Source organism: Equus caballus, chromosome 18 (genome assembly GCF_041296265.1).
Source record: "Equus caballus isolate H_3958 breed thoroughbred chromosome 18, TB-T2T, whole genome shotgun sequence".
Taxonomy (NCBI): Eukaryota; Metazoa; Chordata; class Mammalia; order Perissodactyla; family Equidae; genus Equus; species Equus caballus.
Genome location: NC_091701.1, coordinates 26,745,996 through 26,765,870, shown reverse-complemented (window position 1 = coordinate 26,765,870; position 19,875 = coordinate 26,745,996). Strand labels below are relative to the sequence as shown.

The 19,875-nt window shown below is 37.2% G+C and overlaps 1 protein-coding gene across 4 annotated transcripts in view; it reads right to left on the bottom strand.

Moving 5' to 3' along the window:
- KYNU (kynureninase) overlaps nt 1-19,875 on the bottom strand; it is a 112,904-nt gene that overhangs the window by 68,197 nt on the left and 24,832 nt on the right. For all 4 annotated transcript variants that reach the window (XM_001490785.5, XM_070241837.1, XM_005601472.4 and 1 more), the window contains 2 exons: nt 15,242-15,362; nt 6,833-6,915 (listed from right to left, as the gene is read on the bottom strand). In XM_001490785.5, coding sequence (XP_001490835.1) covers nt 6,833-6,915; nt 15,242-15,362 — 204 coding nt within the window. The remainder of the gene's footprint in view (nt 1-6,832; nt 6,916-15,241; nt 15,363-19,875) is intronic.

Sequence of the window (19,875 nt, the reverse complement as noted above, 5' to 3'; positions counted from 1 at the left end):
TGCTTAATGATTGCATCTTGATTAAAATGACTAGATTCCTCGGAAATTTTAGTCCTGCAAACAATACAGTGTTCATTTTGGATCACCTCACATTTTTCTTGCCTGGAATGTGATGAACAGATGTGCTGGGCTGAATTAATCTAGACAGACACTTGGCATTGTGTCCCCTCACTTTTAATGGCATACTAACACTTGGATCAATTCTTTGTAACTAACCCCTCACTGACTTGAATAATTTGTCTGCTCGCACGCACAAAGATTCTCTCACCTGAAACACTTTAAATTGAACCATGAGCTTCACAAAATGCTCTCCTCACCTGCTACTGAACTTTGTCAAGGCCGGTCAGGCCATTTAACATGTGTGCGTGCCCACACACGTATGTGAGGATGGTACAAATATTAAAGTTTCAGAACATTAACAGAAATGTTTATTCCAAATATAGCCTAAGGGCAGGAAAGAATCAAGTGTTCTTAACATCAAAGGGCAACAGATCAGACTGATTTTTAGTGTATTTTCATAGGAAAATTTACCCAATTGACCTCTCTCTTTTGGTTCAAATTGTACGTCTGAAATCAACATATGTTCTTCTAAGATAGTCCAGTACCATCTGCATTCCATAAGAAAATAAATCTTTTTTTTACAGCAATTCTTTAAAATTGCTTTTCTTTGTTCTTTTTCTTTTTCCTAAGAGCTCGTTTTGAATTAATGTTGAAACATCAAGAACTACAAGTATTGGGGAGCAAATTGTTTTGAAAACTTCCTGAAAGCTTCTCAGGTTTGGAAGAGTCTCTACTGAAGGAGACCATCCACAATTCACCGCAATAAATGTCAACATTTGAATCACTTCATCTGAGATGAATATGACGCAGGGTTCTCGTTTGAAGGGTGCTTTCCTGCTTGTTTATTTATTGAACATAATATTTTGCCTTACCAGAAGGTGAACCTTAGTTAAATGCAAGCACTGCCTTCTGATCTCAATGCCTGGCACACTAATCTGTATTGAGCCCTTGCAATGTGTCAAGGCTTCTAAATATGTGACTTGTATTGTCTCCTATAGTCTTCACAGTAATCCGATAAAGTATCTACTTGATTTTCCATTTTTATCAACGAGGAAACTGACATCCAAAGAGATGAATTAACTTGCCTGAAGTCTCACAGGTAGGAAGCAGGAAATAGAATCTTATCCTCTCTTAAAAAAAAAAATAATTAAAATCTTTGTTCAAGATTAGATTTGGAAGCATTGTTTACATTCAGTCCCTATAAGTCAAATAATGGAAGTCCCTGTTCATTATCAACATCCTTCTGCATCTTTCTAATCCTAATTTAATTTCAAATATTTTGCAAAGTGAAGATAACAGGGCCCCAAGTTCCTTAGTGTTTGATAAGAGGGTTCCCAACGGATCTCATAACTGCCATACCATGCTCTGTATATTTTATTAAGCAGATGCAAATGTTGTGGTGGATTTAGTTGTAAGGATTGTAGTTAGGCTATGTCCGAGAACTTTCCACTCTGTTTTTCAAGCAGCAAATTTCGGTGGCCTCTAGAGGAAGCCAGTGCATGGTTGAGGATTCGTAACTGTTTGGAGAGAGTTTCCAGGGATTATTGCTTCTCTGCGGGTCAACCAGAAGTTTCATAAAGCAAATTTATGTTCACATTACCACATTTTTATAAGCTGAAATTCATGTATGTAGTCCTTTGTGATTTTTATGTACCCAGGGAAAAGTAGGCTTAATAATAATACTAATAATATTCTTCAGCAGTTCTATTTCTAGTATCTTGATAATATGACATTAATTATAAGGGAAAGTTAGTCCATGTTTTGCAGAATTGTTGGCACTATATAAAATGTTTTATTAATAGTTTTTCTTCTCATCTGAAATTGAAATGCTTTTCTATGTCTAAGAATAAATATGATTGCTCATTGTCTCTTCCTCCTCTCTATCCATTCCATCAACTTGTACACATAATAATTTTTATTATCTTCCTGTTACTCCTTTTTGAGAAATTTTATGGTGAAATAAAGGCTGTGGTTTTAAGGACATGGAAGATTCAATCATAGGCCCAAATATACAACTTGTCTGTCTGTTTGCTCATGACACATTTAGACAGCCTAGTAAGTAGCAAAAATAAATTTGACTTCTGCTGCTCCTTCCTGTAGTTACCATATGATTATTTTAATTATTTTCTAATTTATACAGCATCACTTCCAAAGAGGATTTGAAGTTTCTTATATTACAATGTGAGGAAGGATGACAAAAAGTAGAAATAGAGTACAATATATGCAGATGAGAAACAAATTAGAAGCTGTTAAATGCTTTGCTACTTCAAATTTTCTCAGAACTTCCTAGTAACTGAAGCAAAAAGGGAATCTGCCTGGGATTTATAACAAACAAGATAAACACAAACACACATACAAACACCTTCTAAAAAAATCTGCTCCTACTAAAGCAAACAGAGCAAACTCATTAATTTTTCAACTCAACTTAAGAACAATTTCTCTGATATACACAAATATAAAAGCATAGAAATTTGGGGGATAATAGTTACTGAAATTAAAAAAGAAATCAAGCTTTTAAAATATTGCTCATAATACACTTTGCAGACGCTGTCAATTTGTATTCTTTTGGTTAAGAAAAAAGTGGTAGAAATATTTCTCCTAATAAAACATGAATTACAGAGAACAAAAGAGACATTTAATAAAATAATCAGGGGCCGGCCCTGTGGCAAATGGTTTAGTTTGTGTGCTCCACTTCAGTGGCCTGGGGTTCGCTGATTTGGATCTTGAGTCCATACCTACGGACCACTCATCAAGCCATGCTGTGGCAGCATCCCACATGGAGGAACTAGAATGACTTACAACTAGGATGTACAACTATGTACTGGGGCTTTGGGGAGAGGAGAAAAAAAAAGAAGAGGAAGATTGGCAACAGATGTTAGCTCAGGGCCAATCTTCCTCACCAAAAAAAGAAAGAAAAATTAAACAAAACAATTCACATCATCACAACTTAAAATAAATAAATTAATCAAATAATCATTAAACTAAATATCACCTTCATTCACTGACAATATTTCAAATGAACTATGACAATGCATTTGTCATGTAAGGCTTGATACTTTGGGAAGATACATATATATAATAAACAATATATATTTATTGAATTTCCTGTCTACAAAAGTGAGTACGCCTATTTCAAGGGATAATTTTTATCTTTTACATCCCTTATTATTAGAACCAAATGTGTGTAATTTAGTTAATACAACATTCAAGGACAAAAACACAGAAGAAGAAATGAAGTTTATCCCGTATGTGTTATAACTTTGTATGGTATTTCAAAGACACACAAAAATCTTTAAAGCTAGAGTTGATAAATATTCTTTAAAAAAATTTAATAAGTATAGTCCTTTTACTTTTCTAAATTGATTTGACATTTAGTCTTTTTTTTTTTCATTTTCCTTAGTAATGATAACGAGAGGTAGCTGGTTTGAAATTTCAGTGATCATTGCGACACAGAGGTATTTGCTGAGCAACAAAACACTTGCACGTTTAATAAGTTGCAATAGAGCTATAAACTTTTAAAGGGTCAAAGGAAATCTTTTTGCAGGATTTATTGGCTTCCTAAATAAATCTCACTCACTAACATCACCTTACCACTTCCCTGGCTTGTATATAAACATCCCAACTCTGTTAGAAGATGATAAATATTAAGAACAAAATAAGAGGATGAAAACACAATTTATGTTTTGAAAGCAAAACTAGTAAAGAAAAAAACAATCCACAGCTAAGGATAACATGTATGCTCAGGTCAAATTAATTCAGGATGTTTTTCAAGTTTTTTCTTTGACGTTTGAATAAATATAATTTGTTTCTAAAAAATGAACACCAATAAAAGCATTATTAAACAACGATTTAATACACCTTTAAACGTAACCCAGGATTGTTCTGGTGATTTCCTCCGTCAGGATATACACTCATCCAGATAAGGCTGATGGCCTGATCGCATGCTCTGTGTTCCCAAGAACCTGCCTGGTATAGAAGGACACGCTCGGTTTTCATCTTTACCTGCTCAGGTTGATAAAGATTCTGGCCTTGGGTCCCAGCCCCAGGAATTGACAGCTGTGCAGTTTCACCCTGGGGCTTCCTGTGAGTGGCCTGGACTCAGGCCCTACACCCTCAGCCTGGCTCCATGTGCTGCCCTGAAAATACTGTGCTTCCCAGCTTCCAACTGCTCCTTTCTTCAGCAATGGCTATATTTCTGGTCTATAGAGATTTCTGTTTAATTTTTTTTAGTATTGCTACATGTTTCTTAATCTAATTTTTTTCTATCATTTTTCTGTGTTTTGAATAGAAAGGAGCATTTTCAGTTTGTATTTAATCTGTTATCTTATAAAATGCAGAAGTCAATATTCTGATCCTATAATATAACAACATAGAACGGATAGAAGTATATGTAGTGTAATGATTACTCAATAATAACTAGTAGGAAATAGAGCTTGTTCTTTTGCTTGCAATCCTTTTATGGAATGGGGTTGTTTTTTCAACTTTTTGAATAGGTATCACATTCATATGGTCCATAAACTAAAAATAGATTTTCCTTAGAAGTCTGGTAATTTGGGCTGTATTAAACATAAGAGCGTTCCCTGCTGTGCATGCGGTGGTGTTTGTTGTAAGGTGACCCTACTGGGACACTGTACTGGGAAAACTCATGTCAAAATCTTCAGGTTGTGGAAGTATCATAGAGAAGACTTTTCCAGTCTTCTGCATGGAAACTAGGAGCTAAGTTAGAGTAGAAGTGGATAAACGTTTATTTAACTCCTGTTTTCATCATGGAATATGTTATGGATTGAACTGCGTCCTCCCAAAATTCATATGTTAAAACCGTAACCCTCAATGTGACTAGATTTGGAGATAGGGCCTATAAAGAGGTGATATAGGTTAAATGAAGTCATAAGGGTGAGGCCTTAATCCAACAGGACTGGTGTCCTTACAAGAAGAGGAGGAGGCATCAGAGATCTCTCTGAGTGTGAAGAGAGGAAAGGCCAAGTGAGGACATAGAAGGTGGCCATCTCCAACCAGGAAGGGAGGCTACACCAGAAACCAACCCTTGTTTTGGACTCCTAGTCTCTGTTCAGGACTATAATCAATTCGTGTTGTTTAAGCCGCCCAGTCTGTGGTGTTTTGTTATGGCAGCCGTGCTGGCTAATACACTGCACATACCCTCCCCTGAGACCCTCCCCTCTCCCTTCTCCAGAGTCTCACCCAGGCTCTTCTGGAGGAGGGGTTGGGGACTCGCCCAGCAGCATGGAGTGGGCATGGGGATCTGGGATTCTAACTGCATTTTAAACAGCCTTTCAACAAATATCCCTGTTTTTATTCCTATCTTCTCCCACTCCTCGAGGTGCATCTTGTGAGTAATTCTCAATCCTTTGAAGAATCAGCAGTGTAAAGCAGGTGACTTTCCATTTTGTCACCAATGGGAGATTAGGTTTACTTTTGTTTTTTACAAAGACAGTTACCACATGTCCAGCTGCCATATAACTACCAAAAAATATTATTACTATCATCTCTTTTGCCATTCTACTTGTCCTTTAGGGTTCACACTTTTTAAATTTTTTCTAACTTCATTAAGAGTTGTTTAGTGAGATTTCAGCAAAAAAGAGAACTTAAATGTGTGTGTTCAGTCCTCCATCATTACCTGGAAATTGCCTCTTTTTTGAAGCGCTTATCCCATTGATTAATTCTATATTTCTTTGTATTGTGTGACTATGTTTATATATTAATTTTATATTTCTTCCTTTACAGGGAGTCCCATGGGGATAAGGGTGGTGAGGATTCCTACCCATCATTTTATCCTCAGTGTCCACCACAAATCCTGACACACAGCAGAGATTCAATAATTATTTTTTGAATAAACAAGATATTCCCCAGATTTTCATCACTTGCTAATTGCCATAATTCTTCCCGGATGTAAGTCTTACTTTCCCCACTGTAATTCCATTTTCCTCCCAGCTCAAGTTGATTTTGTCTTCTGATTATTGGCCAAGATACAATTGGAACGAAGCGATAAAGACATTTTTAATGCTTGCCTCTGAGGAAGTGAAGTTTGAAAAAGCATTTCAACAGCAGAGGTTTCCCCAAGTCCTCCAAATATTTCCAAGTAACACCGCTCCAAGTGCCTAAATATCGTTAATTTTTTTGTTCAACATCCTAAATTTTATATGAGATTTTGGGCAATGCTGAATATTCAGCCCAATTAAATAAATAACTTTTCTCAAAATGTTAACACATTTACCATCTAAAACTATCTAGAATACCACCAAGAGTACAGAGAACTCACTTTAGGAAACATGCTATAGAACATAAAACAGCATCCACTATATTATTTTCAACAATATCCAGCCTAAGCTTAAATAGATCACCATGGATAAAGCTGAAATGAGCCAAAAAATGATTGATGTTTTAGACCTTTAGCATGTGAAAGTTAGGGTTTATTTTACCATATAATAAAATCTTAGAAAATTCATTTAAGTTGATTTTTATAAAATTTGTCTGATTATAAATTAATATGATGCATGTGTTTTTCACTGGGGAGTAAACATTAGTGTCAAAATATACAAAAAATAATAACTTTTCTTTTATTTTTGTACCAAGTAACCCAGTTACGTTCATTATAGCAATCAAATGTCAGTTAAAGGTACACTTACTCTGTTCTATTACGGATTAAATAGAAAATCAGGATGGCCTTCAATAAGATTTTTACTTTATAAGCAATGTTTATAACTAAATGATAATATCTTTACAATTTGGGGGCAAAAACTCACTTTGTACTTACCTACAATGTCATTCATAAGGCCTACAATGGTCTCGTCTCCTGTAATCCAAGGACGTTTCCCTACCTCGTGACCATAGCCTCCCCTGGAATTGGAAAGGGACACAAAGAATCTTAGCTTCTGGGTGTGTGGGTATGTGCGCGAGATTTTTCAAATATCAGCATTAGCAACGGGACATTTCTAAATGAGTCTTTGTAACATTTTAGCAATTACTTGAAAGCATACTTTTTTAAAAACCAAAAGTAACACTTGAGAACTCTGTTTTTTAACTTGTCATTTTTAAATTTCTTTGATGTCTTTTTTGTTAGGGTTAGAGAAGATTACCCATATAATATTTCATTATTTTTCTCTATTTTAGAGTCTAAGATGTTCTTTTTTCTTTTGAAATTTTTGAGTCTACTTGAACACTCTACTTATATAACTATAGCACATACTAGTATCTATACTAAAACATACTATTTTTTGAGGCTGGAGATTAAATTATTATAAATTAAAATTTAAAATATAGCTACAATCTATAAATTAAATAGAAGTGTATAAAATGTTACTATACTCATGATGACATTTTAAGTAGATAATGAAACTTGGCAATAATCAAAGCCAACACTACAGCTTGACTTATTTTCTAGCAATTTCCTCTATCATATTCCAGCTCAATTTTATCACTCTAGTACGTATCCCAGTAGGCATAAAGGAAAAACACAAAACATACGAGAACTTCAACTCTCAAGAAATTTCCATCAAATGAGGAAGGCAAATATATTTGAAAAATGTAAAAGAAATTAAAACAAAGGATCGGCGGAAGTGACTTTGTGCACTATCACAAACTTGTATCTTAGGGAGCTCTGAATTAGATTGTTCTTCATTCTTTTGGAATCCAAAAATTATGTAAACTCTGAAGAAAGGAGTGTGTGCTTTTTGTATAGTGCAAACAGTGTTTGAATCCACACTCTGGAATTCAGTGGACTGGCAGTGGCGAGCTGGGAAATCTGCTCTCAGAGGCGGAGGGCAGCGGAATATTCCACCCCCAAATATGCCACTGTGATATACTCATTATCTTGAGCTGAAGGCACGTGAAAAACAGCAAATGCAGGGAGAGGCTTGCTCTGAACTCCCCTATCTGCCTATAGATGGATTCTTCAAAGGGAACTCAATTGTTATGAAACTCCTCCCCAGGAATTTTATCAACCAGGGAAAATGGACTCCTACCACAGAAGAGGCTAGAAGTGGAGACCACGCCCACACAGACTTTGTCACAAACCTCATATCTGCCGTGTATTCTTCAAGGGCCCATTCATCTCTCCTAAAAATTATTTAATATCCTGGAAGCGGCCTTCATCCGCTTCCCCTTTCCCTGTTAAGATGGTATTTAAGCCTGAATTCTAAACCACCTAGGGGAATTATTTTTCCCTGGCTATCTCCCTTTTATACAGGAGGTATTCATGTTAATAAACTTCTGTTAGTTTTTCTCTGGTTCACCTGTCTTTTGTTACAGGGGTCTGAGCTAAGAACTCAGAAGGATAGAGAGTGAAAAGTATTTTTCCTCCCTTATAGGGCAGGGGAACTGGAGCAGAGGAGCTCTGTTTTTTAGCCTTTGCTGATTTTGTCACCCAGAAAAGTTCCTAAAAACGTTTTCCACTTCTAATGCTTTGTTTTTAAGTTGCGCTTGCTTATAGGAACCAAGGCAGAACACTGCCAGATGGCCAAACTGCAGAACCAGTCCAAACCAGAAAGGTCCCAGACAGCCACCAGAAGCCATGCACAAAAGGAGGTGCCGTGTGCAAGAAGGCGAGCTCTGAGAATGCCCCAAATGCCCCTGCTCCCGAGTGATGATAGGGAGACCTCTCCCCCTTCACGTCCCATAAAAACCTTGTTCACCTTCCATTTGAGAAGGGGTTTTAGAACACAAGCACTGCCTCCTCCACTCATTAATCATAGAATAAACGTTTCTGCTCTGCTATTCTGAACCCAGTCTCCTTCTATTGGCGTGGGTGGCTCCGGGAAAAAAGACTCACTTGCTGTCACCCATCACTTGGGTCTCAGTAACAATTTTCCTGGCATGAGCATCCCCATTGCGCTCAATTTCGTGATATCAACAAAAATCCTGGAGGCCGGCCATTGGCGCAGAGGTTAAGCACGCACGTTCCGCTTCTGGGCCACACAGGATTCGCTGGTCAGATCCCGGGTGCGGACATGGCACGGCTTGGCAAAAGCCATACTGTGGTAGGTGTCCCAGGTATAAAACAGAGGAAGATGGGCATGGGTGTTAGCTCAGGGCCAGTCTTCCTTGGCAAAAAAGAGGAGGATTGGCAACAGTTAGCTCAGGGCTAATCTTCCTAAAAAAAAAAAAAAAATCCTGAATATTTAGCAATTGTCTTACATCACCTGGTAATGAGCCAGTTCCAGGTCACTGCTGGTTACGAAAATACACTTATTAGAAGCTTATAGGGCCTAATAATTTTCTCCTTTTGTAAAAATAAACGGATGACAATAGGTACCTTAAAGAATTGCTGTGAAAAATAAATAACATGTAAAAGAGATTGGTACATAATACCGCTTTTCTGAGTCTTCTTTCCTAATGTAAATTTAATGCTAAAACTCTCTTCATTATCATGTGATGTACAACATAATTTTTAAACTAATATTTAGATTATGATATAAACTTAGATGAAGGAAGAGAACTTTCTTTGGGAATAGACAGACTATGAGAGCTAAGGAGGAAGAGAAAGGCAATTGTTAGCTATTATTATTCATATTATTATTAGATCGCCTGCAGCTTGCCTCTTTCTTGACTTCCAGTATAAATGCTAAAGACGAAAATCATTATCATTAAGTGGTAGTTAAAGGCAGATACTTGGATCTTTTTTTATTTTAATCACATACAGCTCCACGGCCTTGCTGATAGCACAATACATCTTATTACATTTAGGTAGTAAAATTCTATGTTCTGCCTCAGAGAATTTATATCTCAGAATATTATGCCACCTACTTCTCACTCTGGTAGACACGGTAGTAATAATCTTTAAGGATGCGTTTCTTCCCGCAACGCTTTTGGCATCTCCCTCTCTTTAAAATATCACACACATAGTCTGCTCCTTCATTTTGCCAGTCTACTAGCCTGGGGTAGTGAAATGTATTTAGGAAGTGTTATCCAAATAAACTCAAAGTAAAGTGGCCTGTCATTAGAAAGACGATGTAGATTGCAGTGCAGTTATAAACATATGTATTAGAGTTAAGAAAAAGATTATATTGCTCTCCTTCAAAACTGCTTAATATAGTGGCAAGCTTCTTTTACAAATGCTGGAAAGGAAAGGAGTGCATGGGAGAGAGTTAACTCACTACCATGGCATAAATCATTGCCATGAGTGGGGTGTTCTCTGAGACGTCTACGGAGCAGTATTTGCTCACAAAATTAGATGTCAGGATGTAAAACCTAATTAGGAAGTTAATAAAAACGTGGATTCTCTTTGAAATAGGACTAGGCTTTAACCACCCTACAAAATGAAAAGTGGTCCTGCTTTTAAAATCTCCCGCAGTAAGTAAATAAATGACTTCGGGCTTCCTTAATGATATCGCAACTTTTTTTTCTGTGACCCAATGGATGATTAGCCAACACAGATGTCAGGAAAATCTTTGTAACATGTCATACCATGTATTTTCCTAGTCATATGGAAGGGTAGCAGAATAAGCCACACTAACATTTGCCTCTTTAGCTTAAGTTTTATTTTGAGCTGAAAGCATTTGAAAAACAACAAATGAAGGGAGAGGCTGTCTCTGAACTCCCCTTACCAGCCTGAAGACAGATCTTTAAAAGGAACTCAGTTGTCACACATCCCCACCCCAGGAATTTCATCACCAGGGACGACTGACTCTCCCACAGGAGAGGAGAGAAGAAGTCAACACCACACCCAGACAAAGTTCGTCACAAACGGTCACACCTCCCATCTATTTGAAGGGCCCATTCATTCTTTCTAAAAATCATTTACGCTCCCCTAAGTAGCCTACGTCTTCCCATATTAGATGACATATAAGCTCTCAAATCTCACCGCTTTTCTGGGTATTCACTTTTTTTTGCCCTGTGATGCCCTCATGCACATAATATTAAAAATTAATAAATTTTTATGCCTTTTCCTATGTTAATCTACCTGTTCTCAGTTTATTTCACAGACCCAGCTATTGGACCCAGGAGGATAGAGAGAAAGTCTTTCCTCCCCTAAAATACACTTTTTTTTAAAGAAAGGAACACTCAACTGGAAGGGGACTACAGTGTCTGCTTCGCCACGGTCCCTCTGCACACCTTTCGCCATGTAAAGTAAGTCACTGTCTGCAAACGAGATGGTTTGTTCCTAATATGTGATTCAGTGGCCCATTTTCCTCTTTAAATAATCCTACCTAAAATGTCACAGTTCTTAGAAGAATCCCTAAGAAGACATAACTGTGGCAGGTTTTTGCTCCTATGAAAAATAAAGAAAACCATTTATCTAGCAGATAGGTAGACTTAAAATATTGTGATTATATCTTAGGGACATAACATACATTTCTCACTTAAACTGTACTCTTTAAGACTATTTTTCCTTTCAATTTTATCACTATGACTATTAATCTACGTTATTCTCCTTTAAATAATCTGGGCCATTAGTAAATATCTACTATAAAACGTTCTCAAATAATTCTTTAAGCTTATTGCCTACCCATTCTAGCATACCCACAGGGTCCAAGCATATTGATATTGTTGCTTCCTATTATTATAGCATCATTTTGCTGATAATTATTATGAATCAGAGGGGTCAAATCACCCTAAAAGCTTTCTATTTGAGATTATTAATATTATCTAAGTACTGTCTTTTCACAAAACAAATATACTCTCCAAAGCAAAGTGCTATCAATCTACTTTAGAAATTACGTACAGTTGAAAATAATAAGCATTTTTTTAAAAAACAGAGGTAAGTGCTTTATTTTCAGCTTTTTCTTGAGCAACTTGAAGTTTTAGAAGAAACGTTTTGGGTCCTAAAATATTTCTAAGTGTGCCTCTATTCTTGACTTTCCTTTAGGATAAATAATCAAAGATGGTAGCCATATGAATTATAAGATTGGGCTCCATCATGACCAGTGATGGTTTATTTTGTAGATAGGTAGGGAATATGTCGGCAATTGGCCATTGGCCATAAAAGATGACAACCATGAGCTAAATGTCATTTCCTACCTTATAGGTCGTGGATGGCCAGTCAGAAGCTTGCTACAATATCCCAGAACAATATCTCACTTAGTCCAAGCACTCTAATTTTTTATGTACTGTTAAAATTATACATTTTTAATATGATTTCTTTTCCTGTTAAGCAACTAATTTCAATGTGTATTAGAGTATTTAGTGACTGCATAGCTCTCTTTGACTAGTCTCTCCTGAAATCTTCCTCTGGTGAAGAAGAGAGGAAGGCACTGAGCTGGCTTGGATATCAGCTGAGAAGAAGGGCAGAGATGGGGTTGGAGGAGGTGACAAGGAACAGATGATCAGATAAAACTCAGCACAGTAATGGGAGAACCCAGATCTAGAGGAAAACCAAACTTATGCGGGGGAGATTTAGTATAAAACAAAAGCAACGATCAGAAAAAGAAGTGAAAGGATCTATAGCCCACCAGAGTGCCATGCAGATTACTTTAAACTGAAAGCACGGAACCAAACGGCAACCAAAGAAAGAAACATTATCTAAACTTAAGCAGAGCCTCCTGACAATACAGCTGCCGTTGACCCACCCTCAGAGAGGATGGCCCTTAGCACCAGGTGGTGTGAATTGAGTTGCTATCAATCTCCTTCCCAGGTGGCTTCTAGCAAGCAAGCATATATACTGTCCGTTTTCATGAGGATGAAAAAGCACAATAGAACTTTCCGTACTTTTCTACTGAAGTCCTAAAACCCCCCGCTTTTGTTGGCCGATCTGTCACCCTTACCCCTGGCTGTTCCGTGAATCACTCCTTGTGGAGTGCTGCTCCGTGCCTGTAAAATAAACTTGTCTCCTGATAATCTGCTCGTCCTCAAATAATTTGCAGGCCCTCAATCACTAGGACATAAATTGGTAGAGGAAAAAGTTTTCCTCCCAAAAGAACCTTAGCTGGGAAACGCCAGAGTGGAATTTTAAGCTAAATGTTTAGGAGCAAAGAAATAATGAACATTTTTGAGATCAAAGATGGGGCATGGGACAGGAGGGAACGGGCTTGTGATCTTGCACCTGGAACACCAGCGACATGGACAGGCAGGCAGGGCCATGATGTGGACTGGGCCACCACAACTTAAAGCAAGAAGACTAAATAAAACAAAATAAACTAGCTGCCTAATCTTTTTCTCAGGAGAAGCCTTTTTTTTTAATTTAATTGACATTATTTGAAGCATTGAAATCATTAAAATGCACCTCCTTCCTGAATCATCTAATGAGAAATAGGTAGAAGGGTTTACTATTATGTAATTTTCTATTGTCAAAAGGTAAAATATGAAATTGAAGGGCATTAACAATAGAAGGGTGTTATAACAGGAGGCACTTTCCTGGAATATAACTTTAAAGTCATGAAAATAATCAACCTGTCCCTTAATAAATTAGGATAATCATAAGGATTTGATTCCTTACACAGGGCAGCATCTTTCTTAAATGCCTAAAGGAGGAAAATGCACAGCCTTGCTGAACGAATGTCCAAGAGGCAAGGACACTCTCTAAAGTTCAAATTCAATCTAATTCTCTGCTCTCTTTCACATTAAGGCCAAAAATGAATATTAACCATTTTTATTAACTATGGCCCTCATTTTTTAAGTACTAAAACCTGTTAGTCCAAAATGCTTCTCAATGTGGTCATATTTATTTTTCAATTTATGCATAAAAGTTATGCAGATAAAGTTATAACAGACTCAGTAAATTATATAAATCCTCTATCGTTCTTGCATTGAATTGTGAACTTATATCTTTAAACATTAAAATTCAGAACTTTGCAGTGCCATCTAATAACCACGGTAGCAATCATTAGCACAGTCAGTGTATACAGAACTTTGGAGAGGTACTGTTCCCAATAGGAAAGGCTGGTGGCGAGAAGAATGAAGAGAGATGGAGAAGGCATTCTGAGTTTCTATGAAAGCCAAATGTCTTGCTTAGAATTCTTTTCTGGTTTGGTTTCATCTTTCTGATTTTTTTTTTTCTGCCCTTCAGCTGTGGCTCCTCCTTTGTATCCAGTTTTCAGATTCTAATAATCAGAAAATATTTTAAACATATTTCTACTTATTTTAACTATCTTAAATATTTAACAATTTTAAAATAATATGAAAAGTTTTAAATAGTTAAACTATTTTAAAAATATTTCTAGTTCAGCTTTGTCAGTAATTACTAGGGAAGGACAAGAAGCACATAAGCGGAGGTTATTTTCCTTAAGGGATTTATAATATGGCTAAGAATATGAAACTAATGAAAATACACTCCTGTAAATGGCCTATCTTAGAGCAGTGATTATTAATGCAATGGACATTGTGGAAGTGATGATCAGCGTGGTTGAGAAGGTTGAGGTTAAGCAGGGTAAGCACTCAGGTGAGCAGAAAGGGAAGGGTTTCATAAGCAGAAGAGTAGCTGTAGAACAGAAGAAATGGAGAACAAAATACATCCTGATTCAAGATTCCTTCATGGTTGGAGTGAACCTGCTTGGCTAAGTCCAAATGGAGCATCTTCTCAATAACCACGTTCAGCTTGGGAAGGAAGTACCTTCTGCTCCACTCAACTTCTTGCCTCCCCTCAACAATTTTTATTTCTTTACTTATAAAAATTAGTATGATAGAGTTTAGCCAAGAGCTAATCATGAAAATGCTAAATTGAATCCTAAATATTAACTCCCTTGTTAGTCACTAAAGAAATAAAATAAAATGATTGCATATGATTTAGATGTGTCAACTCAGAAGAAGGACTTAACTTTTTTTTAATGTTTATTTATTTTTATTTTATTTTATTTTTTTGGTAAGGGAGATTGGCCCTGAGCTAACATCTGTGCCAGTCTTCCTCTCTTTTGTATGTGGGTTGCCTCCACAGCGTGGCTTGATGAGTGATGTGTAGGTCTGTGCCTGGGATCTGAACCCATGAACCCTGGGCCGCCAAAGCAGAGAGCACAAACTTAACCACTACACCACCGGGCTGGCCCCAAGGGATTGAAATTTTTAAATATTTTACGTTTTCCTCTTGACTCTGTCAGTAATTTACCATATGATCATACTGATTCTTAGCTATTTCAGCAATAAGGGGAGAGTATTGAATGACATGATCCCTAAGGTTCCTCTCTGCCCTAAACTTCTAAGATTTTATTACACATCTTTTCAAATATTAGACAACCAAGTGTGATTTTTTAAATTCTTGTAAGAGGTGTTGAATGATAGCTTTTGCAATAATACTTACATTTTGGCCCACTTATCTAATTCTTCTTCCAGATATGTTTTAACCATTTTTGGTTGAAGGCCAAGAGAATTTCCCATGAAATAGATTGCGTTTTCATCCTTATTCACTAAAGATAAATCAACTGAAAGAGAAGAAAATGTAAAAAATGCTTATTCAACTAATTAACACTTCTATTTGGCATTGTTAATCCACTACCAACAATTAATATAATTAACTCCAAGAACAATAATAAATAACTTACAATGCTTCCCAAGGATAGCATCAGGCTTTCTGAAAAATAATAAATCTTTTATATTTATATTTAAAAAAATAATTTAAACCTGTAGAAGCTTTTGCTGAGATCTTTCATATTTATTGTGCTCCATGAGGAAATCTAAATTAGCAACTACTCCCAATCATAAATAGCCAAAGGCAACAGAAAAGAGTTAAAAACAGAATTTTGACAGGAAGTATATCAGCCTATTTAGTCATAGTAGAAAGTTACGAGAATTTAGGCAAGTACTAACCTTCTGCATTTATTGGTGGTGTAGATATGGCAAATAATATCTAAATAATTACATATCTGAAGTAGATATATTGGATTTTTATATTTTTTCATTCTATACCTTTGTACCTCTATAATATTAATAGATATATAGGCAACGATTGTTCTCTATACCTACTTTTTATTCAAATAAATCAGAACTTAAGTGATTTGTCTATCTTACAACTCTCCCCTGCAATGAATGCAGTTCCACTAGCAAACCAATCCACATGCTTAAAATATAGTCCAGAAATGCACAAGTTTATCATTGCATTCTACTAAGTTTTCTCTTAATTCTATGGGAAAAAGATCCCTTCTTGCTGATATTTCATTGGTATCATTTGGTAATATACTTGTCTTTACTTTAGATTGCTTAATTAAACCTCTACAGACTTTTTAAAGGCATACCGTCTATTTCAACCTGATCCCTTATAGATACTGTGCCTCTTTTTCATTGGGTTCCCTTAAATCTGACCCAATAAGAGATGTAAAAATTATTCACACCTTTAAATTGGATTTATTGACAGTTCTTTGTTGACCTAGAGAACAAATATTGAAGGATTTTATTTAGAATTCAGAGCTTTTTAATTGGTGTACCATGGCCCAAATTTCAAGTAAGCATTCAAATAAGTACAGTTCGAAGACTAAACATATTCTGTGCCTTTCAGCCCCATCAGTGACGCAGGGGGATGAGGCAACCATCTAGATCTCTGCTTCTGTTGCATTGTCTTGTTCTTTTATTGCTGATGCTTTTACAGACAAATAGGTAGCAGGCTGCTTTTATTTAGAAAATCATTTTAAAATTGTATTCAACGTGAAAGAAAAGCAGAATTGTAAACTAAATTATCTTGTCCCATGCCAGCCCACAGTATGGTTCCCCTTCTACTTTCACTACATTCTTTTCACTTGGTTGAGCGTTTTTTTTTTTTTTTAAAGTCTCAAAGTACATCAAATGGCATTATGTGAACCATCAACTGGCACTAGGTAATATGGTAGGTTAGAATATTAAGAAAGTGCATTTGGTAAAGACCCACCAGAATGAAGAGATAACCCACCACTCTCCAGCCCAGTTCCATCAGATCTATACAACATGAAAGACAAGCAGGACCCTAAACCTTGGGGCCCTAGCTTTCTCTTCTGTCTGAAGAATCATAAGCAAGTTTGTTATAAAAAGCTGATGCTTTTGGCAGTCATGGGGTTCAGGACACGCCACCCCAAAACATGGCAGCTTGGCATACTGAATATTTTAAGCTGAAGCAATTTGAGACATGATATGTGCAGAAAAGTCTTTCTGCTTTTCCTCTAAGCATGTCATAAAACACTCATGCAAGAGGTGCCCTCCCTATATGTCCTTATCTCCAAGACACTGGGAGGAAGTGGAACAAATAGGCCTTGTTGTTTCCCCCACTTTACTACACTCAGCTCATACCCTTTATCTTATCACATTTTTGCATGACTTTCCCCTCTTCATCAAACTTAGCACAAAAACATTCAGGTTTAACTGCTTCTTTGGGTCTTCATTTCCTTATGAGGTCTTCCATGTCACGTAAAACTTGTAATAAAAAATTTTCTATGCTTTTCTACCATTAATCAGTCTTTTGTCTCAAGGCCTTAGCTGAGAACTTAGAAAGGTAGAGGGAAAAGTTATTTTTCCTTCCCTACAGCAGCTTAGGGTTCTAAGGAAGAACAGGGAAGAGGGCACCAAGGACTGAAGAAAAAGTTCATGGACCAGCTTGATGTAGGTGCTTTTCAGAAGACTGAGAGAATGAAGTGTTTCCTCTGCAAGTACCTCCACTGAAGATTCCAGGGCTTTCCATGGATATGTTTGGGGACTGGATAATAGACTGATGGGGAGAAGAAGCTGCTGCCAGTGAAGCCACTTGCCATCAAATGGCCATAGAAGTTGGGGCAAGGAGAAGCAAGAGTATTCCTCCTGGCCTCACAGACTTCTTTCTAGGACACCAAGAGGCCTCCAAAAGTTTGTGGAGCCCTAGGAAGAGCGGAGAGAAATCCTAAAATAAAGGAACTAAAATTTTCCAAGAAATCTAGTAGGTGTTCAATTTGACTCCATTTAAAAAAATCAAAATCTATATCATTTTTATACCTTCAGGGTGAGATTGCAAATTATACCCATTATTGTATATTTTAATTGGCATACCGTGGCTCAAATTTCAACTGAGCATTCAAATAAATACAGTAACCAGACCATTATGAGGACATTAATAAGAATAAGTTTTTAATTGCACCAAATAAAAGATCCTCTTTCCCATAATGATCTCTCATTCCTTTTAATCTTAATAAACACATAGAACTGGTTTATTTTACAGTTGGGTTCTGTAGAATAAATTATGAATGAGTGTTTTTCTCACACCACTGCCCTTCAAACAAGGTTTACTTAAGACCCATTCATCCTCCACCTGTATATTTCCTGCAAGTCCCATACTTGTAGGCATTACAGATTCTTTTTCTTTTCTCTCTCTCTTTCATAGTACTGCCAGAATGTCTTGTTTTCTTGGAGAAATGAGAGAACGAAGTCAGCAATGTGAAAAGGACAGTTGGGATCTGAGGTTGAGTAGAACCCCTCGCCTTCATACATACCTATTACACTACCCCCTCACAACTCCTCTGCCAGGAACCAACTATGAGAAATGATAGCTTGGTTGGGGGGAGGGTGTTGCGAGGAGGAGATAGAGAATTCAAGTGACAGCAGCAAAGAGTCCTTGAGGATGCTGAGAGGGCCCGCAGACAGCTGCTGTGCAAAGAGTATATCACACACACAGATGGTTATAATTATATGGATCAAAGTTGTTCTCCTTTATCCCCTTCTCTCCTTTCTACTCCTTACTGTTTGTTGCAGCCCAGCAACTCTTTCCGCATCCCATATATGAAGGGGGAGGGAAATAAGTTGAACAAGGCATTCTCAAATCGTGATCAGCTTCTAGATCTTCTTCAATTACAAGATTCTTTACACGGTCCCTGAGTGTCTGGGAGTTGTTCTGCATTTGTGCCAAGAGGAGCCCCTTGGTTAGGATACTCATTATTTGATGAACTTCAGGATCAGCCACAACTCACAGCTTCCCATCCTCAAGGTTGTCATGTCATTTGTTATTGATTGTCCGATCAATCATTACTAATAATCATCTGCTGCTTCTTTATAGCTAGACCCCAAGTCTAGAGACTTCTGGAATACATCCAGGAGAATGGGTGAGCTCTAGATGAGAACACACTTCCTAGTCTTTCAGTGCTGGTGAAAGACTGCCTAGTCTTTCAGGCCGTTACACAACTCAACGTTTTGTGGGTTCTGTTGGATGGCTTGTTTATAACTTCAGCTTCATGACCTGGGATGAGTGTCCTTTCTGAAAACATTCACTGCATTTATTCTTTCTTCCAAAGTCAAATTAGTATTGACATAAACTGGGCATTCTTGTTCCTCAGGATATTTTCTGTCTGATAACAATTTTTTAATATATTGAGGATTGGTGTTCTGCCAAAATACATAATTTAGAAATGATGGCATTCATATTTATTTTCTTTGAAGTAGGAGTTGCCAATTTGGGCATAAGCTTTTGTAATTTTTCAATAGTCCTCTTGGTTTCCGCCCTCACTTCAATGACGTTCTCACAAAGGACACCGAGCTTACTGTAATCTCTCTCTTTTCAAAATAAACTTCTGTTTGATTAACACATCATTTTGGTGAGTCCCAAAACCTTGGTTAAGTCACAATGCCTCAAGAATGTGATTAGGGGCTGGCCGGGTGGCACAGCGGTTAAGTGGGCGTGTTCCACTTCAGTGGCCCGGGTTTCACCAGTTCAGATCCCCAGTGCGGACATGGCACCCCTTGGCACGCCATGCTGTGGTAGGCATCCCACATATAAAGTAGAGGAAGATGGGCACGGATGTTAGCTCAGGGCCAGTCTTCCTCAGAAAAAAGAGGAGGATTGGCAGATGTTAGCTCAGGGCTAATCTTCCTCGGAAAAAAAGCCCAAAAAACCCCACAAAAGAATGTGATTAACTCTTCTGTTTCCAACTCTTCTTCTTATAGTGCCTTTGCTTCTTTTTCTCAGGAACATCTTCTTCCCTTAGATTTGGCTCCATCTGTTTTGGGGTTGAG